The following is a 27,863-nucleotide window of genomic DNA, read 5'->3' as shown; positions in this document are numbered from 1 at the left end:
GGGGTGATGGGGGTGGAGATTGACGGGTGGGAGGAGGGTGGAGATTGATGGGTGGGGGGGAGGGTGGAGATTGTGGGGTGATGGGGGGGTGGTGGTAGATTGAAGGGTGATGGGGGGGTGGAGATTGAGGGATGATGGGGGGGTGGAGATTGAGGTGTGATGGGGGGGTGGAAATTGAGGGGTGGAGGGATGGTGGAGATTGAGGGGTGAAGGGGGGTGGAGATTGAGGGGTGGGGGGTGGAGATTGAGGGGTGATGGGAGAGTGGAGATTGAGGGGTGGTGGGGGGTGGAGATTGAGGGGTGATGGGGAGTTGAGATTGAGGGGTGGGTGGAGGTGGAGATTGAGGGGTGGGAGGGGAGGTGGAGATTGAGGGGTGATGGGGGGTGGAGATTGACGGGTGATGGGGGGTGGAGATTGAGGGGTGGGGGAGGGTGGAGATTGAGGGGTGATCGGGGGGTGGAGATTGAGGGGTGATGGATAGGTGGAGATTGAGGGGTGGGTGAAGGGTGGAGATTGAGGGGTGATGGGGTGGTGGAGATTGAGGGGTGATGGGGGGGTGGAGATTGAGGGGTGATAGGGGGTGGAGATTGAGGGCTGTGGGGGAGGGTGGAAATTGAGGGGTGATGGGGCGTGGAGATTGATGGGTGGGGGAGGGTGGAGATTGAGGGGTGATGGGGGGTGGAGATTGAGGGGTGGGGGGAAGGGTGGAGATTGAGGGGTGATGGGGGGGTGGAGATTGAGGGGTGATGGGGGTTGGAGATTGAGGGGTGATGGGGGGTGGAGATTGAGGGGTGTGGGGGGAGGGTGGAAATTGAGGGGTGATGGGGGGTGGAGATTGAGGGGTGGGGGAGGGTGGAGATTGAGTGGTGATCGGGGGTGGAGATTGAGGGGTGATGGAGGGGTGGAGATTGAGGGGTGGGTGAAGGGTGGAGATTGAGGGGTGATGGGGTGGTGGAGATTGAGGGGTGATGGGGGGGTGGAGATTGAGGGGTGATGGGGGCTGGAGATTGAGGGGTGTGGGGGAGGGTGGAAATTGAGGGGTGATGGGGGCGTGGAGATTGAGGGGTGCGGGAGGTGGAGATTGAGGGGTGATGGGGGGTGGAGATTGAGGGGTGATGGGGGTGGAGATTGAGTGGTGGGGGGAAGGGGTGGAGATTGAGGGGTGATGGGGGGGTGGAGATTGAGGGGTGATTGGGGTTGTTTATTTGGGAGATTGATATTTTGATTGGATGTGGATGAGGGTGGGGGGAGGGTGGAGATTGAATGGTGATGGGGGGTGGAGATTGAGGGGAGTGGGGGAGGGTGTAGATTGAGGGGTGATGGGGGGTGGAGATTGAGGGGTGGGGGGGGAGGGTGGAGATTGAGGGGTGATGGGGGTTGGAGATTGAGGGGTGGGGGGTGTGGGGGGAGGTGGAGATTGAGGGGTGATGGGGTGGAGATTGAGGGGTGATGGGGGGTGGTGATTGAGGGGTGATGGTGGGGTGGAGATTGAGAGGTGGGGGGAGGGTTGGAAGATTGAGTGTTGATGGGGGGGTGGAGATTGAGGGGTTAGTGGGGAGGTGGAGATTGAGGGGTGATGGGGGGGTAGAGATTGAGGTGTGGGGGGGAGGGTTGGAGATTGAGGGGTGATGTGGGTGGACATTGAGGGGTGGGGGGAGGTGGAGATTGAGGGTGATGGGGGGTGGAGATTGAGGGGTGATGTGGGTGGAGATTGAAGGGTGATGGGGGTTGGAGATTGAGCGGTGGGGGAGGTGGAGTAATTTGGAGATTGAGGGTTTGATGGGGGTGTGGAGATTGAGTGGTGAGGGGGTGTGGAGATTGAGGGGTGAAGGGGGGTGGAGATTGAGGAGTGATGGGGTGGAGATTGAGTTTGGAAATTGATGGGTGATGGGGTGGTGGAGATTGAGTGGGTGGGTGGAATTATGATGGGGGGGTGGAGATTGAGGGGTGATGGAGGGGTGGAGATTGAGGGGTGGGTGAAGGGTGGAGATTGAGGGGTGATGGTGGGGTGAAGATTGAGGGGTGTGGGGGGAGGGTGGAAATTGAGGGGTGATGGGGGTGGAGATTGAGGTGTGGGGGAGGGTGGAGATTGAGTGGTGATGGGGGGTTGGAGATTGAGGGGTGATGGCGGGTGGAGATTGAGGGGTGGGGGGAGGGTGGAGCTTGAGGGGTGATGGGGGGGTTGGAGATTGAGGGTGATGAGGGTTGGAGATTGAGGGGTGGGGGGAGGTGGAGATTGAGGGGGTGGAGATTGAGGGGTGATGGGGGGTGGTGATTGAGGAGTGATGGGGGGGAGGGTGGAGATTGAGTGTTGATGGGGGGTGGAGATTGAGGGGTGTGGGGGAGGGTGTAGATTGAGGGGTGATGGGGGGGAGGATATTGAGGGGTGGGGGGAGGGTGGAGATTGAGGGGTGATGGGGGTGGAGATTGAGAGGTGGGGGGAGGTGGAGATTGAGTGGTGATGGGGGGTGAAGATTGAGGGGTGATAAGGGTGGAGATTGAGGGGTGATGGGGGGTGGAGATTGAGGGGTGGGGGGAGGTGGAGATTGAGGGGTGGGGGGAGGTGGAGATTGAGGGGTGATGGTGGTGTGGAGATTGAGTGGTGAGGCGGTGTGGAGATTGAGGGGTGATGGGTGGTGGAGATTGAAGGGTGGGGGGGGAGGGTGGAGATTGAGGGGTGTGGGGGAGGGTGTAGATTGAGGGGTGATGGGGGGGTGGAGATTGAGGGTTGGGGGGGGGTGGAGATTGAGGGGTGATGGGGGTGGAGATTGAGAGGTGGGGGGAGGTGGAGATTGAGGGGTGATGGGGGGGTGGAGATTGAAGGGTGATGGGGGTGGAGATTGAGGGGTGATGGGGGTGGAGATTGAGGGGTGGGGGCGAGGTGGAGATTGAGGGGTGGGGGTGAGGTGGAGATTGAGGTGTGATGGGGGTGTGGAGATTGAGTGGTGAGAGGGTGTGGAGATTGAGGGGTGATGGGTGGTGGAGATTGAAGGGTGGGGGAGAGGGTGGAGATTGAGGGGTGTGAGGGAGGGTGTAGATTGAGGGGTGATGGGGGGGTGGAGATTGAAGGTGGGGGGGAGGGTGGAGATTGAGGGGTGATGGGGGTGGAGATTGAGGGGTGCGGGTGAGGTGGAGATTGAGGGGTGATGGGGGGGTGGAGATTGAGGGGTGATGGGGGTGGAGATTGAGGGGTGATGGGGGGTGGAGATTGAGGGGTGATGGGGGTGGAGATTGAGGGGTGATGGGGGTGGAGATTGAGGGGTGGGGGCGAGGTGGAGATTGAGGGGTGGGGGTGAGGTGGAGATTGAGGTGTGATGGGGGTGTGGAGATTGAGTGGTGAGAGGGTGTGGAGATTGAGGGGTGATGGGTGGTGGAGATTGAAGGGTGGGGGAGAGGGTGGAGATTGAGGGGTGTGAGGGAGGGTGTAGATTGAGGGGTGATGGGGGGGTGGAGATTGAAGGTGGGGGGGAGGGTGGAGATTGAGGGGTGATGGGGGTGGAGATTGAGGGGTGCGGGTGAGGTGGAGATTGAGGTGTGATGGGGGGGTGGAGATTGAGGGGTGATGGGGGTGGAGATTGAGGGGTGATGGGGGGTGGAGATTGAGGGGTGGGGGGGAGGTGGAGATTGAGGGGTGGGGGGAGGTGGAGATTGAGGGGTGATGGGGGTGTGGAGATTGAGTGGTGAGGGGGTGTGGAGATTTAGGGGTGATGGGTGGTGGAGGTTGAAGGGTGTTGGGGGGTGGAGATGGAGGGGTGGGGGGAGGGTGGAAATTGAGGGGTGATGGGGGAGGTGGTAGATTGGGGGGTGGAGATTGACGGGTGGGGTGAAGGGTGGAGTTTGAGGGGTGCTGGGGTGGTGGAGATTGAGGGGTGATGGGGGGGTGGAGATTGAGGGGTGATGGAGTGGAGATTGAGGGGTGTGGGGAAGGGTGGAAATTGAGGGGTGATGGGGAGTGGAGATTGAGGGGTGGGGGAGGGTGGAGATTGAGGGGTGATGGGGGTGGAGATTGGGGGGTGATGGGGGTGGAGATTGAGGGGTGGGGTGGAGGGTGGAGCTTGAGGGGTGATGGAGGGTGGAGATTACGGGGTGATAGGGGTTGGAGATTGAGGGGTGGGGGGAGGTGGAGATTGAGGGGGTGGAGATTGAGGGGTGATGGGGGGTGGTGATTGAGGGGTTATGGGGGGGAGGGTGGAGATTGAGTGTTGATGGGGGGGTGGAGATTAAGGGGTGTGGGGGAGGGTGTAGATTGAGGGGTGATGGGGGGGTGGAGATTGAGGGGTGATGGGGGGGTGGAGATTGAGGGGTGATGGGGGTTGGAGATTGAGGGGTGGGGGGAGGTGGAGATTGAGGGGTGAGGGGGTGGAGATTGAGGGGTGATGGGGGGTGGTGATTGAGGGGTGATGGGGGGGTGGAGATTGACGGGTGGAGGGAGGGTGGAGATTGAGTGTTGATGGGGGGTGGAGATTGAGGGGTGTGGGGAAGGGTGTAGATTGAGGGGTGATGGGGGGGTGGAGATTGAGGGGTGGGGGGGAGGGTGGAGATTGAGGGGTGATGGGGGTGGAGATTGAGGGGTGGGGGAAGGTGGAGATTGAGTGGTGATGGTGGGGGTGGAGATTGAGGGTTGATGGGGGTGGAGATTGAGGGGTGATGGGGGGTGGAGATTGAGGGGTGGGGTGGAGGTGGAGATTGAGGGGTGATGGGGGTGTGGAGATTGAGTGGTGAGGGGGTGTGGAGATTGAGGGGTGATGGGTGGTGGAGATTGATGGGTGTTGGGGGGTGGAGATTGAGGGGTGGGGAGGGTAGAGATTGAGGGTTGGGGGGAGAGTGGAAATTGAGGGGTGATGGGGGAGGTGGTAGATTCAGGGGTGGAGATTGACGGGTGGGAGGAGGGTGGAGATTGATGGGTGGGAGGGGAGAGTGGAAATTGAGGGGTGATGGGGGGAGGTGGTAGATTGAAGTGTGATGGGGGGGTGGAGATTGAGGGGTGATGGGGAGGTGGAGATTGAGGGGTGGGAGGAGGGTGGAAATTTACGGGTCGGGGGGAGGGTGGAGATTGAGGGTTGATGGGAGAGTGGAGATTGAGGGGTGATGGGGGGGTGGAGATTGAGGGGAGATGGGGGGGTGGAGATTGAGGGGTGATGGGAGGAGTGGAGATTGAGGGGTGATGGGGGGGTGGAGATTGAGGGGTGATGGGGGGTGGAGATTGAGGGGTGATGGGGAGTTGAGATTGAGGGGTGGGGGGGAGGTGGAGATTGCGGGGTGGGGGGAGGTGGAGATTGAGGGGTGATGGGGGTTGGAGATTGACGGGTGGAGATTGAGGGGTGAGAGGTGGAGTTTGAGGGGTGATGGGGGGTGGAGATTGAATGGTGTTGGGGGTGGAGATTGAGGGGTGGGGGGAGGGTAGAGATTGAGGGTTGGGGGGAGGGTGGAAATTGAGGGGTGATGGGGGGAGGTGGTAGATTGAGGGGTGATGGGGGTGGAGATTGACGGGTGGGAGGAGGGTGGAGATTGATGGGTGGGGGGGAGGGTGGAGATTGTGGGGTGATGGGGGGGTGGTGGTAGATTGAAGGGTGATGGGGGGGTGGAGATTGAGGGGTGATGGGGGGGTGGAGATTGAGGGGTGATGGGGGGGTGGAAATTGAGGGGTGGAGGGATGGTGGAGATTGAGGGGTGAAGGGGGGTGGAGATTGAGGGGTGCGGGGTGGAGATTGAGGGGTGATGGGAGAGTGGAGATTGAGGGGTGATGGGGGGTGGAGATTGAGGGGTGATGGGGAGTTGAGATTGAGGGGTGGGTGGAGGTGGAGATTGAGGGGTGGGAGGGGAGGTGGAGATTGAGGGGTGATGGGGGGTGGAGATTGACGGGTGATGGGGGGTGGAGTTTGAGGGGTGGGGGAGGGTGGAGATTGAGGGGTGATCGGGGGGTGGAGATTGAGGGGTGATGGAGGGGTGGAGATTGAGGGGTGGGTGAAGGGTGGAGATTGAGGGGTGATGGGGTGGTGGAGATTGAGGGGTGATGGGGGGGTGGAGATTGAGGGGTGATGGGGGGTGGAGATTGAGGGGTGTGGGGGAGGGTGGAAATTGAGGGGTGATGGGGCGTGGAGATTGAGGGGTGGGGGAGGGTGGAGATTGAGGGGTGATGGGGGGTGGAGATTGAGGGGTGGGGGGAAGGGTGGAGATTGAGGGGTGATGGGGGGGGTGGAGATTGAGGGGTGATGGGGGTTGGAGATTGAGGGGTGATGGGGGGTGGAGATTGAGGGGTGGGGGAGGGTGGAGATTGAGTGGTGATGGGGGGGTGGAGATTGAGGGGTGATGGGGGATGGAGATTGAGGGGTGTGGGGGAGGGTGGAAATTGAGGGGTGATGGGGCGTGGAGATTGAGGGGTGCGGGAGGGTGGAGATTGAGGGGTGATGGGGGGTGGAGATTGAGGGGTGATGGGGGGTGGAGATTGAGTGGTGGGGGGAAGGGTGGAGATTGAGGGGTGATGGGGGGTGGAGATTGAGGGGTGATGGGGGTTGTAGTTTGGGGGGTGGGGGAGGTGGAGATTGAGGTGTGAGGGGGTGGAGATTGAGGGGTGATGGGGGGTGGTGATTGAGGGGTGATGGGGGGTGGAGATTGAGGGGTGGGGGGGGAGGGTGGAGATTGAATGGTGATGGGGGGGTGGAGATTGAGGGGCGTGGGGGAGGGTGTAGATTGAGGGGTGATGGGGGGTGGAGATTGAGGGGTGGGGGGGAGGGTGGAGATTGAGGGGTGTTGGGGGTGGAGATTGAGGGGTGGGGGGGAGGGTGGAGATTGAGGGGTGTTGGGGGTGGAGATTGAGGGGTGATGGGGGGGTGGAGATTGAAGGGTGATGGGGGGGTGGAGATTGAGGGGTGATGGGGGTGGAGATTGAGGGGTGATGGGGGGTGGAGATTGAGGAATGATGGGGGTGTGGAGATTGAGTGGTGAGGGGGTGTGGAGATTGAGGGGTGAGGGGGTGGAGATTGAGGGGTGATGTGGGGGGTGGGGTTGTGAGTTATGGGGACAGACTAGAAAATGTTGGGCTCCTCCGACTTGAAAGGAAAGGTGTTAGCGGGGATCTTCCAGATCTTACAGAGGTTCACTAGATAGCAAACAGTATGGAAAAGGTAAGTCTCGAAAGTTAGGTTAAATTAACTCCAGCTGCAAGTCAGACAAGGAATCAGAATCTTAAACCAGTAAATTCAGGACTGGGATGAGAAAGTTAATCACACACACAGAGTGACCAACATCGATATCGATATAGATCCAGCAAATCGAGTGGATTTAAGAACCAATTGGATGCTGCGATGGTGGAACATTCGGGTCATTCTGGATGGATGAGCTACGATGGGTCGAATGGCCTCTCTCAGCCGTAATGATCTGGTGATCTCGCTGGCTTCACGTTACGTTTGATACTAATGCTTCATCCACCATTCTTGCAACATTGTAATTACTCATGGACTGTCATGATGCGGAGAGTTGCTACAACATTATACAGCTTCAAAAGCAGAGAAGGACAGAACCTTATACCTGTCAAGTAAAGTCAGCAAAGCCAGGCGATTGTATTGGATCTCCATCCACTTGCCAGGTAAGATCCACAACCTGTACGACTGTCGGCACTTGGACTGGTCTTCCACGATTTTAACAGCAGCTTCACGATCCCCAGCCCCACCCTTCAGAGATAAAGGAAAGGTGTACAAACATGAATACAGAACAAGCAGGCAAAACACACAGTGACTCCCACTCTTACCACACATCCAGCCTTATTGTTCCCAAACTACTCAGAAATGGGATTAATCTTGCCCAGCTTCTGAGAGGCTGTTCCCCTGGCTGGGTCAATGTATGTACCTGTGAGGATGCTCACAGGTTTGTAGAGCTGTTGAGGGAGCGGCTTAGCCACTCGAGAGCTGTGAGCCTGGTGGACGGAGGTGCAATTGCTGCCAGCCTGCATTGAAGCACTGAGTTTCCAGGGGAGGAGGAGGAGGCCTGCTGGATTAACACCTTGAGGGAGAGGAGCAAAGAGCTGCATCACTATCACTGCTACCACAGAGTTGGAGAGAGGGGAAAAGAAAAATCTGTCACAACTTCAAAATAACATCATCTGTGTGGAAGAAGGGAGAGCCATCGACAACATCTACAGGTAGGTGTATTGGTGCACTCTCAATAAAGACTTTGTTTTATCAGTGAGGGGAGGAAAAAAGATTAATTTGAAGGCCGGAATTGTGTGTGGGTGGGTCTTGCCAACAATTCGGCCCCACACATCACTAAAAGCCACGCCTCCCCCATTGCCTGGCCCGGGACAGCTGGAGTTGCCTGGGTGAAGACTCGTTTCTTAATCAATTAAATGGGGATAACGCCGATACCACTCGGCTACAGGGAGGCCAGCCTCTGTCATGTGTTCTCCTTCCGGTGCCAGCTTTTCATCCAGCTGGGAGGAGGTAACAGGAGGACAACATTTAATGTTGTCCACGAGGGGACAGCCTACCGCGTCTTCTGGACGTCGGACGGCGTGCGGTGCCACGCCTGTAAGGAGGTGGGGCACGCCCGCAAGAACTGCCCCGCCTCCAAGGCCGCTAAAGCAGCCAAAGTGGCCAAGGCTGGTGCCGCCGCCACTCCTACCCATCACCGTCCGCGTGCCGTGAGCCGAAGACGCACGGGCATCGTGGGGGGCCTTTGTCTTCACGGCCTCCGGCGGGGGTGGGGGGGGGAAGAGCATCCGTGCGGAAGGAAGGCGCGGAGGAAAGCCAAACACCTTCGAGCGAGTCCCCTCAATGGGCCAGACAGCCCCATCACTGCGCTCGGCCCCTTTTTATCACCGCCGAGCGCGGGGTATCCCGAGCCCGTGCCCGAGCCCTTGACCATACCTGCTTCCACGGAGAGTTTGCCACCCGCGGTCGGGTTCGGGCACGATAACCAGAAGGTGGGAGCGAAGGCTGGAGCCCCAGCGGACATGGGGGTCTCCCTGCCTCCACGTCCCTCCAGACAAAAAAGGAGGTACCACTCCAGGGAACTGGAGGATGACCAAGGTGCCCGGTGCGTGTCCCGCGTGCCCCACCAGTGCTCCCAATGCGCGACGGAGGCGGGGGGAGTCTGTCCCTCGGAAGGGCGAGACAGCCGAGGCTGCCCAGCCTGAGCCTCCCAGGGATGGGGGTGAAGAACTGTCTTGTTGCGCGGGGCACGGGGCCACTAAAAGAATGTATCGCTGCCGGGTCGAGCGTCCCGGGGACTGAGGCGGGCGAGGCCGAAGAGACCAAGTCCGAGCCCGCCCAGTCAAATATTGACATACCCCGGGATTTGCTTGACCTGGCGGGAAAAGAATACGATTTAAACAAATTTCATGGACCCCCCACCTGCTGGGCCAGGGAGTGATGGCGGGGAGGGTGAGGAACCCCGATCCTCGTCCCTAACTTTGGAGCTGGGGGACTTGGAGGACCTGGAGCTGTACTTCGCCCTGGTTTCTCCGTTTTCCCCGGAGAACGGAGAGGGAGGAGCGGGAACCCCGTCCGCTGCCGCTTCCTGATCCGGCATCCCAAAAGAGCCCAGGGGGGACTCCTCTGCTGACGATCCTGGGGGTGGGATCGGGGCAGAGCCAGGATCGGATGGAGCGGCCGGGCCGTTTGCCATACCTTGTGCGGTCGACGGACCGGCTGTTGGCGGCGACCTCCCGGAGGGGGACGGGGTCTCGGTGGAGGGCACGGGAGTAGATCTAGAGTCCATCACCAGTGAAGCAATGGATCTCCTCATGCCCGCCGCTGGGTCCCCCCTCATTCCTGCCAAGGAAGTCCGGGACTTTTTGGCGCAATGCCAGGGTCACCGCAACATAGCCCATCTGGCCCAGGACAAATGGTCCGAGCTGGCGATACTCATCAGGTCTGTCCGCGCCGCTGTCAAAACCATGGGCGCGGGCGGGGCCTTATCAAAACCAGAAACCCTTGAGCTGCACCGGCTCAATGTTCCTCGCTCGGCTGCTGATGGAGTGGAGGCCATCAAATGACTCCACACCACCCCCCCTCCACAATAAGTTAAGTTAGAGGTTGCACTATGCTTTTGCCATGAAGATAACCATAGCCAGCCTCAATATCAACAGCGGCAGAGGCACGCCGTAGATTTAACAATTTTTCACTCCCACGGGAAGGGAACTATGCAGTGTGCTTCCTGCAAGAAACCTACACCGTTCCAGGAGACGAGGCCACGTGGCTCCTGGAATGGCAAGGAGAGGTCCGCATGAGCCACCTCACCGCCACTTCTTGTGGGGTGGCTATCTTGCTGGCCCCACATTTTCAGCCGGAGATCTTGGGAGTCAAGGAACCCATGCCAGGCCGCTTGCTCCATGTCACGGTTCACCTAGGGGATGTGCCACTCCATTTAGTGAACGTGTACGCCTCTCAGCACGGCCCGCAGCAAGTACGCTTCATTGAAGAAGTGTCCACTCTTCTAAGCTCCGTCGACAACTGCATTGTCCTCGGGGGGGGGATTTTAACTGCAACCTCGAGGCGAGGGACCAGTCCGGTGCCCCGCAGAGCATGACGCCGATCGAGAACTTGAGGGACTTGGTCGGGTCCTTCGACTTGGTGGATGTCTGGCGAAATCTCCATCCCGACTCCAGTGCCTTTACTTGGGTGAGGCCTGGAAGAGCACTAAAACATACATTATACAAGTGCCCCCTATAAAAGGGGAGGGGGACACTAAAACCGGAAATAAAACAAATTAAACTTTGAAACATATATAATATCAAATTAAAATTTGGTTGCCGGGGGTAATGATGCACTCCAGTCCCTCCGGCGCCCACCTCTCGTGGAAGGCCGCAAGCGTACCAGTGGACACCACGTGCTCCATCTCCAAGGACACCCTGGATCGGATGTATGCAGGGAAAAGAGGCAGGCAGACATAGCGGGACATCTAGATAGGAATAGTGCAATCAAGCAGACGCAACATGGATTCATGAAAGGGAAATCATGTTTAACTAATTTACTGGAATTTTTTGAGGATATAACGAGCATGGTGGATAGAGGTGTACCGATGGATGTGGTGTATTTAGATTTCCAAAAGGCATTCGATAAGCTGCCACACAAAAGGTTACTGCAGAAGATAAGGGTACACGGAGTCAGAGGAAATGTATTCGCATGGATCGAGAATTGGCTGGCTAACAGAAAGCAGAGAGTCGGGATAAATGGGCCCTTTTCGGGTTGGAAATCGATGGTTAGTGGTGTACCACAGGGATCGGTGCTGGGACCACAACTGTTTACAATATACATAGAGGACCTGGACGAGGGGACAGAGTGTAGTGTAACAAAATTTGCAGATGACACAAAGATTAGTGGGAAAGCGAGTTGTGTAGAGGACTCAGAGAGGCTGCAAGGAGATTTAGATAGGTTAAGCGAATGGGCTAAGGTTTGGCAGATGGAATACAATGTCGGAAAATGTGAGGTTATCCACCTTGGAAAAAAAAACAGTAAAAGGGAATATTATTTGAATGGGGAGAAATTACAACATGCTGCGGTGCAGAGGGACCTGGGGGTCCTTGTGCATGAAACTCTTTTTGGATCCTAATGCATGAATCCCCCCAAAAAAAGTTAGTTTGCAGGTGCAGCAGGTAATCAGGAAGGCGAATGGAATGTTGGCCTTCATTGCGAGAGGGATGGAGTACTAAAGCAGGGAGGTCCTTCTGCAACTGTACAGGGTATTGGTGAGGCCGCACCTGGAGTACTGCGTGCAGTTTTGGTCACCTTACTTAAGGAAGGAGATACTAGCTTTGGAGCGGGTACAGAGACGATTCACTAGGCTGATTCCGGAGATGAGGGGGTTACCTTATGATGATAGATTGAGTAGACTGGGTCTTTACTCGTTGGAGTTCAGAAGGATGAGGGGTGATCTGATAGAAACATTTAAAATAATGAAAGGGATAGACAAGATAGAGGCAGAGAGGTTGTTTCCACTGGTCGGGGAGACTAGAACTAGGGGGCACAGCCTCAAAATACGGGGGAGCCAATTTAAAAACGAGTTGAGAGGTAATTTCTTCTCCTAGAGGGTTGAGAATCTGTGGAATTCTCTGCCCAAGGATGCAGTTGAGGCTAGCTCATTGAATGTATTCAAATCACAGATCGATAGATTTTTAACCAATAAGGGAATTAAGGGTTACGGGGAGCGGGCGGGTAAGTGGAGCTGAGTCCATGGCCAGATCAGCCGTGATCTTGTTGAGTGGCGGAGCAGGCTCGAGGGGCTAGATGGCCTACTCCTGTTCCTAATTCTTATATTCTTATGTTCTTATGTTCAGTCGGGCTGAACAACCTCTTCGACCGCCCGCTGCCTGGACCGGCAGGCAGCCCTTGGCCAGGCCCAGGAGCAGTCGTATTAGGAGGCCTTCTGACCTACCTGCTCCCCTCCGCACTGGGTGCCCAAAGATCAGGAGTGTGGGATTGAAGTGCACCCAGAAATTGAGGAGCAGCCCCTTCAAATAATGGAAGAGGGGCTGCAACCTCGCAGATTCGATAAAAACATGGAACACGGCCTCTTCCAGACCGCCGAAGTTACAGGCGGCCTGGGAGCCCGTGAACCGACTTAAAAACTTATTGCACGGGACTGCTCCATGTAACACTCTCCAGGCCAAGTCCCCAATAAATAGAGGGAAGACTCCCGCATTGAGCACTCCATTGGGGACCCCCGCCTCCTCCAGACGGCAGGTTGGTGCGCCATGCGTGTCTGGACAGCAGACGAGGATGGCAACGTGGAGTGTGTGGAAGAGCAGCCCGTACAGGAAACCCCTCCGCGCAGAACTGAAAGGCACGGAGGGGATTTCCCGGAGGAGGCTCAAGTTGTGAGGCGCCGGCTCCCGAGGGAGGTTTCGGGGCTTGGCGCTGATGAGGAATTCCGTCCAGACGGGGGTCAGTTTGAACAGCTCGACAAACCCATGAGCATTCTGACAGGTGCGTATATTACAAGGTTGAAATGGGGAGAGATAGAGAATGGAGTGTCGACTCAAGTGAGGTTCGTGTTTTAAATGCCAGGAGATCGGAGGGGGACGGGATGACAGGAAGGAGAACCACGGTTCAGGAGGCTTGAAAAAGAATATTGTTAAGAGCAGAAATATTTATTTGAACACAATGAGGAGGAGCATTTAAGTTTGCTGATTAATACCCTCACTTGCCACTAGTTAAGTCACTCTGTTTATCTTTTGTGTTTTTTTAATGAAACGTGTAATTAAACAAAGGATTTTTAAGAGAGAAAATGCTGGAAATACTCAACAGATCAGGGAGCATCAGCGCGAGAGAAACAGAGTTAATGGGCTTGAAATTGCGGTCGAAGGCTTCCCGCGGGCAATTGCCTCCAATCTGAAACATTTCTATGACAGTACCTGGTGGTCCTGGAAGAGCGTGGGATTCCTCTGGGGATGCCTGCTCTTCCCGCGCTGCAGAGCGCGCTCCCTTCCTCCAGGTTCCCATGGAGACGGTGCAGTCACGTGTGACTGCTCAGCCAATCAGGTCCAGTATTCCACAGCTTTCTCATTAATAGCGATGGGAACTCCATTGCTATCAATGGGAAAAAAAAACAAACACACTAAATATCAACTAAAAAATAAAAAATACACCTCACGTAATTAAAATTAATTGAAATTAAAGTTAATAAATATCTGAGAGAAGAAAACATTTCCGAGTTTTAAAAAAGTTTTTAAAATTGTGTTTTAAAATAAATTTAACGTAGTGGCAGGGTTTTTAAAAATAAAATGTTTTTTAATTTAATTTTTTATGTTTTAAGTGTATTTTAAGACTCTTACGTCTGTAAAAGTAGGCTATGCACCTGCTGTTATCAGACGCAAGAGTTTTGAGTAAATCCCACAATCTTGCCCTTGCAAATGTCCTTGCTCCCGAATAGCGTTGGATCTGTCGAGCTCCAGCTTGACAGATCAGAAAAGTCGGTTTTCAGCGCATGTGCATTGCGCTCTGAAAACCGGCTTTTGCAAAGCCTTCCCGGGTCCGCACACACTCTATGCGTGCGGTGTGCGTACGGAGTTTGTACAATGTTTCAGATTGATGATCGTGTTTGACCTGCTGCGTTTTTATTTCACATTTTCAGCTGGGCAGTATTTTCGTTGCGAAGGATTTTTATTTAAAGTTGGGAATATATATCTCGAGTTGTGAAAAGATGTAATTCGAAGCATTCTGAAATGTACTGGTGGATAATGTCCAAGTATCTACTGTCATTCGTATGCAACCTTTCTTCGATTGTTTTGTTTCGACACCAGGAGATACTTGCCGATGCTCCTGTCACCTACCTGACGTGCCTCCGAATATCTTCGAATTCGCATTCTCTGCAATATGACTGGTTGGTGTTGATGGGGTGGCTCGTCTGTCGTCCCCTCTGCCCCGTCGTGTCCATCTCCTGAAGCATAACTGGGAGAGTGGGACTGCTGATCCCTGCGGTGGAAAATACTTGTGACATGTGAAGCTTCTCTGCGAGCCACATATTAAAGGCCTGTTGACGTTTGCAGCCAAGTACAGACACACTCACTTTTTGTTGTAATTAAAAGCTCCTGCTTATTGCATATCATTACAGAACGGAAAGAAAAAAAGGCACATTATCCAGGTAATCATTATCAGGATCTAACTTTATGGAGCAGGCAATTCCCCGGTGAACCATAAGGCTTGTTGTTGAGCCTGCCTTTGAGGACAGCACACTGCGTACTGTTGGGTTACACAGCAGGATGATTCAGAGAGGAGCAGTGGGAGAGAGAACGCACCAGTAAAGAGGCGAATAAAGAGAGAACCGATAGCTCTGGCAGATAGGATCTTACAGCGCAGCAGGAGGCCATTCAGCCCATCGTGCCTGTGCTGGCTCTCTGGTAGAGCTACCCACTCCCCCGCTCTTTCCCCATCGCCCCACAAAATTTCTCCTTCTCAAGTATTGATCCAATTCCCGGTTTGAAAGTTACTATTGAATCTGCTTCCTCCGCCCTTTCAGTCAGCGCGTTCCAGATCACATCAACTCGCTGCATAAAAAACTGTTTCCTCATGTCGCCTCTGGTTCTTTCGAGAGGGTTGTCCTATGAGGAGAGGTTGAGTAGATTGGGCCTACATTCTCTGGAGTTTAGAAGAATGAGAGGAGATCTCATTGAAACGTATAAGATTCTGAGGGGGATTGACAGGGTAGATGCTGAGAGGTTGTTTCCCCCGGGCTGGAAAGTCGAGAGCGAGGGCACAGTCTCAGGAATAAGGAGTCAGCCATTTAAGACAGAGATGAGGAGAAATTTCTTCACTCAGAGGGTTGTGAAGCTTTGGAATTCTCTGCCCCAGAGGGCTGTGGATGCTGAGTCTCTGAATATATTCAAGGTTGAGATAGATAGATTTTTGGACTCCTGGAGAATCAAGGGATATGGGATCGGGCAGGAAAGTAGAGTTGAGGTCGAAGGTCAGCCATGATCTTATTGAAAGGTGGAGCAGGCTCAAGGGACCATATGGCCATCTCCTGCTCCTAATTCTTATGTTCTGAAGTAATTATTTTAAATCTGTATCCTCTGGTTACCGACCCTACTGCCAGTAGAAACAGTTTCTCCTGATCTACTCATCAAAACCCCAAATGATTTTAAAATCTCTTCTATTTGTCTGGCAATATAGAACTGTCATCACAATGTGTCCCCACTCCGAGAACAAGGATTTTCAAGGGTCATATCCTGGTAGCCCTTAACACAAATGCCAAGTAGGTATATCAGTCCTAGAGAGGTATATCCATTACATTCCACTGGGATAATCTCGCCGAGGAAGCAGTGGCTGTTGGGAATGTCCGGCGACATTTCACTTCCCCGCACATGACTGGGATAGGTCACTCAGTAACAAGCACCAGAAACCGAGCCACCTTTTGAGGGCGAGATCATTGGGAACTGGGTGTCCTGGGGCCAATAATTATCCCTCAATCAGCATCACTAAAGCAGATTACCTGTTCATTATCGCGTTGCTGTTTGTGGGAGCTTGCTATACGCAACTTGGCTGCTGTGTTTCCCACAATACATCAGTGACTACACTTCAAAAGTACTTCATTGGCTGTGATGCGCTTTGGGACGTCCAGAGCTTGTGAAAGACTCGATAGAAATGCAAGTTACTTTTTAATTCAAAATATTCTTTTACAAAAGGAGTCAATGAAACGTTCTGCTATATTAACATTTAAAAAGTGAGACAGCAGCTGGGGGAGTGGACGGGAGGATTCTTTATAACCTGGGTTTGAATTTTAACCAAGAACGATAGGGTAACCTCCTCTGTCCCCAACAGAGAAGGATGGCGAATGCTTTCAAAAACCGAAGGAGAGGTAGCTGACAGTCAGCCAGTCAGCGGAGGAACAGGAACAGGCCATTCAGCCCCTAACGCCTGTTTCACCATTCAATTAGACAATGGCTGATTAATATCCGAACTCCATCTACCTGCTTACCTAACCCTTAATAACCTGGTCAAACAAAAACCCATCAAACTCAATTTTGAAATTTTCAATCGACCTCCAGCTTCAACAGCTCTTTAGGGGGAGAGAATTCCAGATTCCCACCACCCTTTGTGTGAAGAAGTGCTTCCTGACATCACCCCTGAGCAGCCTGGCTCTAATTTTAAGGTTATGGCCCCTTGTTCTGGAACTCTCCACCCCCAGAGAAAATAGTTTCTGTCTATCTACCCTATCAATTCCTTCAATCAGCTTAAACCCCTCAGATAGACCTTCTGTACTGAAGGTCTAGAGATGACCATATGAGATAGAGGGCCCGAAATTCCATCCCGGTCCCCCCCCCCCATCGTTTCTGACCATTAACACCGACATATTTTCGTGTTTTTCATGTTTTCAAAGGCCAGGGTTGGCAGCAAGGCCCTGAGGGAGGAAGGAGATTGGAAGGATGGCTGGTGTAAGAGGTGCAAGGAAAGCCAACAGGTTCACTGATATGGAGCTGGAGACACTGATGGACGGTGTGGAGGACAGAAGAAGAATACTGTTTCCTGATGTAGGGAGACCTGGCAGACCGCCAGTACATAATGCATGGAGGGAGATTGCAGGGGAGATGTCAGACACCTCCATCTATGTGTGGACACACCCTCCCAGGAGGGTGCTGGCCAGTCTGCACCCGGCCCTTCCAGGGTGGCGATGGGGCGACACCGCCTAGCTCTGGTGCGACGGGGATCCTTCTCCTCCTCCTCCTCCTCCTCCTCCTCTTCCTCCTCCTCCTCAGGTAGTACTGCTGGCTCGACCTCCAGCGGCTGTCCCCTCACGATGGCCAGGTTGTGCAGCATGCAGCAGACCACGACGATTATGGAGACCCGTTGAGAGTACTGCAAGGTGCCACCAGAGCGGTCCAGGCAACAGAACCTCTGTTTAAGGATACCTTTCCACTGCTCGATGATGCACCTGGTGGCAGAATGAGCATCAGTGTATGCATGCTCTGGCGCTGTCCTGGGGTTCCGCAGTGGAGTGAGCAGCCACATGAACAGGAACAGGAACAGCCAACCGCAATCCTGATTCGGGCTGATGAACACGGCGGGCACACTGGTCTGGTGCAGAATGAACGCATCATGGCTGCTGCCTCCCTTGCCCGCTGCCTCTCTGCACGGTGCTGACGGCAACGCCTTCTCCTGCCTGCTGCCCTGCTTCTGACCAGGTGTACCTGGTATCACCCTCCCAACACTTCACCCATCCTCAGGGTGAACCCTGCCAAGCAAGTCTCTGCAGCCCACAGGCCTGAAAGTTATGCAAAAGTACAGGGGTATGTGTAAACCTCTGAGCAGCACCCAGCAGGTTTAATGGAGTCAAAACAATTAATAAAATTATTTAAAAAGCAAAATACTGTGGATAATGGAATCTGAAATAAAAACACTAATAATTAATAAAACTATATGAAAAGTAAAATACTGCGGATGATGGAATATGACATAAAAACACTAATAATTAATAAAACTATATGAAAAGTAAAATACTGCGGATGATGGAATATGACATAACAACACTAATAATTAATAAAACTATATGAGAAGCTAAATACTGTGAATGATGGAATATGACATAAAAACACTAATAATTAATAAAACTATATGAGAAGCTAAATACTGTGAATGATGGAATATGACATAAAAACACTAATTAATAAAACTATATGAAAAGCTAAATATTGCAGATGATGGAATCTGAAATAAAAACACTAAAATTAATAAAACTATTTTCGGACCAAAGGGCCCCGATCACGGCAAGCCCCAGCAGTGTCGTATTTGAGCACCGACTCAAATACCTCGTGGAGACACTGCCTGAAGAAGTCCTACCTTTTTGTTGGTAAAAATCGCTGTGTTGGCCGTTTTTCAATGGCCCGCCCGCTGATTACTTCACCGCGGGAAACCCTCCTTTACTGCGGCTTCACCCCGACGTTTCTGGCGGAAGTGCGCACCGCTCATAGCCTCCCCAAGCTGAATATAGCTCGGGGAGGGAAAAGTACCCGACCGCAGAGGCCGATCGATTTTTCCGATCAGCCGCTCAAACCCCGCAGTAGCCATCCCTTCGGGGATGATAAATTCCAGTCCCAGAATCTCAGCGCAGCACCATTTGGGGAGGTGGGGGGGTGGGGTGCTGCCCATCATCCAAAGCATCCATACTGCTGGCCTACTTAGAGACATGGGGGGGGTGGGGGGGGGGGGGTAAATAAGAGAGACTTGTCGGTCTAAAATAAATTAGATATTTGAAACAACTCATTATTAATGGCCCTGAAATTCCGGTCTGAGATTTCTTTCGGACAAATGCCTCCGACCGGAAAATTCCTACGAATTTACCTGGTGGTCCGGGAGGAACGTGGGATTCTGGTGGGGGGGCCTTCTCTTCCCATGCGGCGGAGCGCGCTCCCCTCCTCCAGGTTCCCACGGAGACGGTGCAGTCTCGTGTGACTGCTCAGCCAATCAGTTCCAGTATTCCACAGCTTTCTCATTAATAGCAATGGGAGCTCCGTATCGACCAGTTCCCATTGCTATTAATGGGAGAAAAAAACAAACACACTAAACACCATAATAAAATAAAAAACACACCTCACATAGTTAAAATCAATTGAAATTAAAGTTAATAAATGTCTTAGAAAAAATATATTTTCTTCCAATTTTTTAAAAGTTTTGTAATTATGGTTTAAAATGAACTTACCGCAGTGGGCAGGGTAAAGTGTGTTTTTTTTAATTTAATTTTATGATGTTTTTGCATGTTTGAAAACTCTTACGCCTGTAAAAGTAGGCTATGCTCCTGCTTTTAGCAGGTGCGAGTATTGAGCACATTTGTTGGGCAAGATATGGGTAAATCCCGCAATCTTGCCCTTACAAATGTCCTCGCTCCCGAGATACGGAGGGTCTATCAAGCTCCAGCTCGACAAATCAGAAAAGCCGGTTTTCAGCGCATGCCTTCCCGGGTCCTTACACACTCCGTATGGACCTGGGGAGACTGGGATTTCCAGGCCAATATTCATCATTGAATGATTGGGTTTTGGTCCAATGTTCACAGTGAAGATCAGTGCTGGTGATAATAGGGATGCAGCGCCCTCTCGTGATTGTGATAAGCATGGAAACATCCCTCAATTATTTCACGATGTTTTCCACAGAAAAGGCAAAAAGACTTGCATTTATAGCACAGAATCATAGAAGTTTACAGCACAGAAGGAGGCCATTTGGCGCTTCATGTCCGCGCCGGCCGACAAAGAGCTATCCAGCCTAATCCCACTTTCCAGCTCTCGGTCTGTAGCCCTGTAGGTTATGGCATTTTAAGTGCACATCCAAGTATTTTTTAAGCGATGAGGGTTCCTGCCTCTACCACCATTTCAGGCAGTGAGTTCCAGACCCCCACCACCATCTGGGTGAAATAAATTCTCCTCATATCTCCTCTAATCCCATTACTTTAAATCTATGCCCTTTGGTTGACCCGCCTCTGCTAAGGGAAATAGTTACTTTATATACACTCTATATCGGCCCCTTATAATTTTATACACATCAATTAAATCTCCCTTCAGCCTCCTCTGTTCCAAAGAAAACAAATCCAGCTTATCCAATCTTTCCTCATAACTAAAATTCTCCAGTCCTGGCAACATCCTCGTAAATCTCCTCTGTACCCTCTCTAGTGCAATCACGTCCTTCCTATCATAAACTTCTATGATTCCTATAATACGCCGACCAGAACTGCAAGCAGTGGCCTAACCAGTGTTTTATACAGTTCAAGCATAACCTCCTTGCTCTTGTATTCTATGCCTCGGCTAATAAAGGCAAGTCTCCTGAATGTCTTCTTAACCACCTTATCTACCTGGCCTACTACCTTTAGGGATCTGTGGACCTGCACTCCAAGGTCCCTCTGTTCCTCTACACTTCTCAGTATCGTTTGATTTATTATGTATTCTCTTGTCTTTTTAACCACCTCCCAAATGCATTGCCTCACACTTCTCCACATTGAATTCCATTTGCCACTGTTCTGCCCACCTGACCAGTACATTGCTATCTTCCTGCAATCTCCAGCTTTTTCCTCACTATCAACTGGAAGGCTAATTTTCATAACCTCAATACGTTCCAAACGGCCAATGAAGTACTTTTGAAGTGTACTCGCTGTTGTAATGTGGGAAACGTGGCAGCTAATTTGCACACAGCAAGCTCCCACAAACAGCAATATGATAATCTGTTTTTAGGTTTTGATTGAGGGATAAATATTGACCAGGAAACCGGGGAGAACTCCCCTGCTCTTTTTCAAAACAGTGCTGTGGGAGCTTTTAGAAAGAAATATTTGCATTTATATAGCGCCTTTCACGACCAACTCAAAGTGATTTACAGCCAATGAAATTCTTTTGGAGTGTAGTCACTGTTGTAATGTGGGAAACGCAGCAGCCAAATTGCGCACAGCAAGCTCCCACAAACAGCAATGTGATAATGACCAGATAATCTGTTTTTGTGATGTTGATTGAGGGATAAATATTGGCCAGGATACCAGGGATATCTCCCCTGCTCTTCTTTGAAATAGTGCCATGGGATCTTTTACATCCACCTGAGAGGGCAGACGGGGCCTCGGTTTAATGTCTCAACCAACAGTACAGCACTCCCTCAGCACTGCACTGGAGAGGGACTTGAACCCACAACCTTCTGACTCAGAGGCCAGTGTGCTGCCCACTGAGCCACAGCTGACACTGTGGCATTTTATGTTTAAATGAGAGAGCAGACGGGGCCTCGGTTTAACGTCTCATCCGAAAGACGGCACCTCTGACAGTGCAGCGCTCCCTCAGTGCTGCGCTGGAGTGACAACCTGGATCATGGGCACAAGTCTCTGGAGTAGGACTTGAACCCACAACCTTCTGACCCAGAGGCGAGTTAAGACTACAAAAGAAAGACTGCGGGATTACACAACTAATTGCTGGGCAACCTGTCAACATTGCCAGTCTCCACAGGACTTGTATCCAGAAACCCAATGTAAAGCCAGTCAATTCACACCCTGACACTTTACACTGGGGGATGGGGCAAGGGTTGGGGTGTGAGTCAAGTTGACGGAAGCATCCTGGGATAAAATGCAAGGTATCCCCACTGAAGGGAGTGTCAAGGGATCTGGGGCAATAGTAAACTTGGGCATTTAGGAACATCGGAACTGGAGGAGGCCATTCAGCCCCTTGAGCCTGTTCCGTCATTCAATGAGATCATGGCTGATCTGTGACCTAACTCCATATACCCGCCTTTGCCCCATATCCCTTAATACCTTTGGTGAACAGAAATCTCAGATTTAAAATTAACAATTGACCCCGCATCAACTGCCATTTGTGGAAGGGAGTTTCAAATTTCTCCCACCCTTTGTGTGAGAAATGTTTGCTAACGTCACTCCTGAGAGGCCTGTTTCTCACTTTTAGTTGATGTCCCCTGTTCCTAGACAATGTTCCCTTTAAGCTGCACGGTAGTGTAGTGCTCTTGGGGACCCCTCTCGGGGAACCCTGCAGCCACGGAACCAGCTTTTAAATCAAAAAAACAACACAGAACGGGCCGCACAGCCCAAATATTACAGGGAACACTGGCCCGAGACTCCCAACCAGCGGAAATAGTCTCTGTCTATTGACCCTATCAGTTCCCCTTAACATCTTGAAAACTTCGATCAAATCCCACCTTCATTTTCTAAATTCCAGGGAATACAGCCCTAGTTTGTGTAATCTCTCCTCGCAACTTAACCCTTGGAGTCCGGGTATCATTCTGACAAACCTACGCTGCACCCCCTCCAAGGCCAATATATCCTCCCTAAGGTGTGGAGCCCAGAACTGCTCACAGTGCTCCAGGTGTGGTCTAACCAGGGTTCTGTATAGCGACCAGGCCAACATCGCCAGCATAGAAGCACTGACCAGACTCAACCAGCTCCGCTGGGCAGGCCACACTGTTCACATGCCTGACACAAGACTCCCAAAGCAAGCGCTCTACTCGGAACTCCTTCACGGCAAGCGAGCCCCAGGTGGGCAGAGGAAATCTTACAAGAACACCCTCAAAGCCTCGCTGATAAAGTGCGACATCCCCACCGACACCTGGAAGTCGCTGGCCAAAGACCGCCCTAAGTGGAGGAAGAGCATCCGGGAGAGCGCTGAGCACCTCGAGTCTCATCGCCGAGAGCATGCAGAAATCAAGCACAGGCAGCGAAAGGAGCATGTGGCAAACCAGTCCCACCCTCCCTTACCCTCAACCACTGTGTGTCCCACCTGTGACAGAGACTGTAATTCCCATATTGGACTGTTCAGTCACTTGAGAACTCACTTTTAGAGTGGAAGCAAGTCTTCCCCGATTTCGAGGGACTGCCTATGATGATGATGTATAGTGTAGCATGACTTCTAATCCTTTGTAGTCTAGTCCTCTGGATACAAAGGCCAGCATTCCACGAGTAGGTCAAATCACTGTGAAGTATCAATAAGCAGTGTCAGCCACAGCCCAGTGGTGATTCTAACTGCACACGCAATGACTGGTCTGGGAGTGCATAGCAAGAGTCCAGCTATCATATTCTCGCGAGATGCAACCTCCAATGAGAAAAGGCAACTAGAAATATCACAGGAAATGTAAGCAATGGCACTGACTGTTGGTGTGAAGTCAAACAAGAGCTGACTCGGAGCATAGCGCGATCCCAGCTCACTTTGAGCCCTGCTTCTGCTGGGCCTCTCGGCCAATCATTCACAATGTGTAACACAGTCCATTGTCCTGTTGCCAAGAACTGGGCACAGTGAGGCATTTAGCACTTTCTCCTGACTCGATACACAAGCCTTTGTTTGCATATCGGATCGCTGGTCTCCTGAGTTGATCTAAAATGTTCCAATGTGAGAATTCTATCCAACCAGTGGAACTGTTGTGAAAGTCAGTCACACTTACCATGAACTTTGAATATGTTCTGAACTTGGAGGATGATCCAATGTATTTTCAAAGCCTCTGCTGTCAGGACCAAATGTGTATGACTTTACCTCCCCTAGAAATAAAATGTCACAGTGTTTAATTATACCCTTCGCCTCAGACTTAACCCTCCACTGTCTGGCAACACCTCAATTTTAAACATTCTCATCCTCGTGTGCAAACCCCTCCATGACCTCACCCCTCTCTATCTCTATAACCTCCTCCAGCCCCACAAGGCTACTACCCTGCGAGATTTCTGCATTCCTCCAATTCTCGCCTCTTGAGCAGCCCTGATTTTCATGGCCCTACCATTGGTGGCCATGCGTTCAGCTGCTGAGGCCCTGAGCTATATAAACATAGGTTGTTGTTGTATGGATTCCAAGTACTGAAGGGTTGTCCCTTTTTTTATTCTTGTATGATCAGCAGTGAATTATTTCCCCTAGTACATCGTACCAACACACAGCAGTGGTATTAGAGCAAGTCTGACCTTGAAATTCATTGACGCACTCACATCGGGGAGAGGCCGTTCACCTGCTCTGAGTGTGGGAAGGGATTCATTGTATCATCCCTCCTGCTGCAACACCAGCGAGTTCCCACTGGGGAGAGGCCATTCACCTGCTCCGAGTGTGGGAAGGGATTCACTGTAGCATCCACCCTGCTGATACATCAGCAAGTTTACACTGGGGAGAGGCCGTTCACCTGCTTCATGTGTGGGAAGGGATTGACTGTGTCATCCCAGCTACTGATACATCAGCAAGTTCACACTGGGGAGAGGCCGTTCACCTGCTCTGAGTGTGGGAAGGGATTCACTCTGTCATCCACCTTGCTGATACACCAGCGAGTTCACACTGGGGAGAGGCCGTTCATCTGCTCTGAGTGTGGGAAGGGATTCACTCTGTCATCCACCTTGCTGACACACCAATGAGTTCACAAGTGACTGCAGGGGTTGGATTCTGATGTTATTGCTGCTGTTATTCACATCCCTACTGAATCGTGTTCATTCTGTTAGTTGGAGGTTGTTTCTGTTGATGTAAATAACCCCAATAACTGGGCTGAAATTTGATATTTTGATATTTCAATAAACACAGTGTGTCGATATTTGATGTCTCCAAGATAAGAGGAAATGAATTGATGTCCTGTTATTCTCTGCTACACTTTTGATCGGGGCGGAGGAGCGTTGAGAGATTGGGGCGGAGGAGCAGTGAGACATCGGGGTGGAGGAGTGGTGAGAGATCGGGGCCCAGGAGCGGTGAGAAATCGGAGAGGAGGAGCGGTGAGAGATCGGGGCGGAGGAGCAGTTAGAGATCGGGGTGGAGGAGTGGTGAGAGGTCGGGGCGGAGGAGCAGCAGGAGATTGGGGCCCAGGAGCGGTGAGAGATCGGGGCCCAGGAGCGGTGAGAAATTGGAGAGGAGGAGCGTTGAGAGATTGGGGTGGAGGAGTGGTGAGAGATCGGGGTGGAGGAGCGGCAGGAGATTGGGGCCCAGGAGCGGTGAGAGATCGGGGCCCAGGAGCGGTGAGAAATCGGAGAGGAGGAGCGTTGAGAGATCGGGGTGGAGGAGTATTGAGAGATCGGGGCGGAGGAGTGGCAGGAGATTGGGGCAGAGGAGCGGTGAGAGATCGGGGCCCAGGAGCGGTGAGAAATCGGAGAGGAGGAGCGGTGAGAGATCGGGGCGGAGGAGCGGTGAGAGATCGGGGCGGAGGAGCGGTGAGAGATCAGGGCCCAGGAGCAGTGAGAAATCGGAGAGGAGGAGCGGTGAGAGATCGGGGCGGAGGAGTGGTGAGAGATCAGGGCAGAGGAGTGGTGAGAGATCGGGGCGGAGGAGTGGTGAGAGATCGGGGCGGAGGAGTGGTGAGAGATCGGTGCGGAGGAGCGGTGAGAGATCGGGGCGGAGGAGCGGTGAGAGATCGGGGCGTAGGAGCGGTGAGAGATCGGGGCAGAGGAGTGGTGAGAGATCGGGGCGGTGGAGCTGCGAGAGATCGGGGCGGAGGAGCGGAGAGAGATCGGGGTGGAGGAGCGGTGAGAAATCGGGGCGGAGAAGCGGTGAGCGATCGGAGCCCAGTAGCGGTGAGAGATGGGGGCGGAGGAGCGGTGAGAGATCGGGGCGGAGGAGCGGTGAGAGATCGGGGCGGAGGAGCGGTGAGAGATCGGGGCGGAGGAGCGGCGAGAGATCGGGGCGGAGGAGCGGTGAGAGATCGGGGTGGAGGAGCAACGAGAGATCGGGGCGGAGGAGCAGTGAGAGATCGGGGCGGAGGAGCGGTGAGAGATCGGGGCGGAGGAGCGGTGAGAGATCGAGGCGGAGGAGCGGTGAGAGATCGGGGCGGAGGAGCGTTGAGAGATCCAGGAGGAGGAGCGTTCAGAGATCTGGGCGGAGGAGCGGCTAGAGATCAGGGAGGAGGAGCGTTGAGAGATCGGGACGGAGGAGTGGTGAGAGATCGGGGCCCAGTAGCGATGAGAGATCGGGGCGGAGGAGCAGTGAGAGGTCGGAACGGAGGAGTGGTGAGAGATCGGGGCGGAGGAGTGGTGAGAGATCAGGGCGGAGGAGTGGTGAGAGATCGGGGCGGAGGAGTGGTGAGAGATCGGGGCGGAGGAGCGGTGAGTGATCGGGGCCTAGGAGCATCAAGAGATCGGGGCGGAGGAGTGGTGAGAGATCGGGGCGGAGGAGCAAAGAGAGATCGGAGCCCAGTAGCAGTGAGAGATCGGGGCGGAAGAGTGGTGAGAGATCGGGGCGGAGGAGCGGTGAGAGATCGGGGCAGAGGAGCGGTGAGAGATCGGGGCGGAGGAGCGTTGAGAGATCCAGGAGGAGTAGCGTTGAGAGATCTGGGCGGTGGAGCGGCGACAGTTCGGGGCGGAGGAGCGTTGAGAGATCGGGGCGGAGGAGTGGTGAGAGATCGGGGCCCAGTAGTGGTGAGAGATCGGGGCGGAGGAGCGGTGAGAGTTCGGGGCGGAGGAGCGGTGAGAGATCGGGGCCCAGGAGCATTGAGAGATCGGGGCGGAGGAGTGGTGAGAGATCAGGGCGGAGGAGCTGTGAGAGTTCGGGGCGGAGGAGCGGTGAGAGATCGGGGCCCAGGAGCAGTGAGAGATCGGGGCGGAGGAGTGGTGAGAGATCAGGGAGGAGGAGCGGTGAGAGTTCGGGGCGGAGGAGCGGTGAGAGATCGGGGCGGAGGAGTGGTGAGAGATCGGCACGGAGGAGCAGTGCGAGATCGGGGCGGAGGAGCGGTGAGAGATCGGGGCGGAGGAGCAGTGAGAGATCGGGGTGGAGGAGCAGCGAGAGATCGGGGCGGAGGAGCGGAGAGAGATCGGGGCGGAGGAGCGGTGAGAGATCGGGGCGGAGGAGCGGCGAGAGATCGGGGCGGAGGAGCGGTGAGAGATCGGGGTGGAGGAGCAACGAGAGATCGGGGCGGAGGAGCAGTGAGAGATCGGGGCGGAGGAGCGGTGAGAGATCGGGGTGGAGGAGCGGTGAGAGATCGGGGCGGAGGAGCGGTGAGAGATCGGGGCGGAGGAGCGTTGAGAGATCCAGGAGGAGGAGCGTTCAGAGATCTGGGCGGAGGAGCGGCTAGAGATCAGGGAGGAGGAGCGTTGAGAGATCGGGACGGAGGAGTGGTGAGAGATCGGGGCCCAGTAGCGATGAGAGATCGGGGCGGAGGAGCTGTGAGAGGTCGGAGCGGAGGAGTGGTGAGAGATCGGGGCGGAGGAGTGGTGAGAGATCAGGGCGGAGGAGTGGTGAGAGATCGGGGTGGAGGAGCAACGAGAGATCGGGGCGGAGGAGCAGTGAGAGATCGGGGCGGAGGAGCGGTGAGAGATCGGGGCGGAGGAGCGGTGAGAGATCGGGGCGGAGGAGCGGTGAGAGATCGGGGCGGAGGAGCGGTGAGAGATCGGGGCGGAGGAGCGTTGAGAGATCCAGGAGGAGGAGCGTTCAGAGATCTGGGCGGAGGAGCGGCTAGAGATCAGGGAGGAGGAGCGTTGAGAGATCGGGACGGAGGAGTGGTGAGAGATCGGGGCCCAGTAGCGATGAGAGATCGGGGCGGAGGAGCAGTGAGAGGTCGGAGCGGAGGAGTGGTGAGAGATCGGGGCGGAGGAGTGGTGAGAGATCAGGGCGGAGGAGTGGTGAGAGATCGGGGCGGAGGAGTGGTGAGAGATCGGGGCGGAGGAGCGGTGAGTGATCGGGGCCTAGGAGCATCAAGAGATCGGGGCGGAGGAGTGGTGAGAGATCGGGGCGGAGGAGCAAAGAGAGATCGGAGCCCAGTAGCAGTGAGAGATCGGGGCGGAAGAGTGGTGAGAGATCGGGGCGGAGGAGCGGTGAGAGATCGGGGCAGAGGAGCGGTGAGAGATCGGGGCGGAGGAGCGTTTAGAGATCCAGGAGGAGTAGCGTTGAGAGATCTGGGCGGTGGAGCGGCGACAGTTCGGGGCGGAGGAGCGTTGAGAGATCGGGGCGGAGGAGTGGTGAGAGATCGGGGCCCAATAGTGGTGAGAGATCGGGGCGGAGGAGCGGTGAGAGTTCGGGGCGGAGGAGCGG

At 53.9% G+C, this 27,863-nt stretch overlaps 1 protein-coding gene across 1 annotated transcript in view; it reads right to left on the bottom strand.

Annotated features, from left to right (window-relative positions):
* LOC139255578 (pecanex-like protein 1) overlaps positions 1-23,423 on the bottom strand; it is a gene marked incomplete at its 3' end in the record, with an annotated part of 281,907 nt that extends 258,484 nt beyond the window's left edge. Inside the window, exons 1-3 of the mRNA XM_070873951.1 lie at positions 23,332-23,423; positions 14,268-14,409; positions 7,529-7,671 (exon numbers count right to left, since the gene is read on the bottom strand). Of these exons, the coding sequence (XP_070730052.1) occupies positions 7,529-7,671; positions 14,268-14,300 (176 nt within the window). The remainder of the gene's footprint in view (positions 1-7,528; positions 7,672-14,267; positions 14,410-23,331) is intronic.
* Between the last annotated feature and the right edge of the window lie 4,440 nt (positions 23,424-27,863).

The sequence above is a fragment of the Pristiophorus japonicus genome, unplaced genomic scaffold, assembly GCF_044704955.1.
Source record: "Pristiophorus japonicus isolate sPriJap1 unplaced genomic scaffold, sPriJap1.hap1 HAP1_SCAFFOLD_611, whole genome shotgun sequence".
Classification (NCBI taxonomy): Eukaryota; Metazoa; Chordata; class Chondrichthyes; family Pristiophoridae; genus Pristiophorus; species Pristiophorus japonicus.
This window is presented reverse-complemented; position numbering and strand designations above follow the sequence as displayed.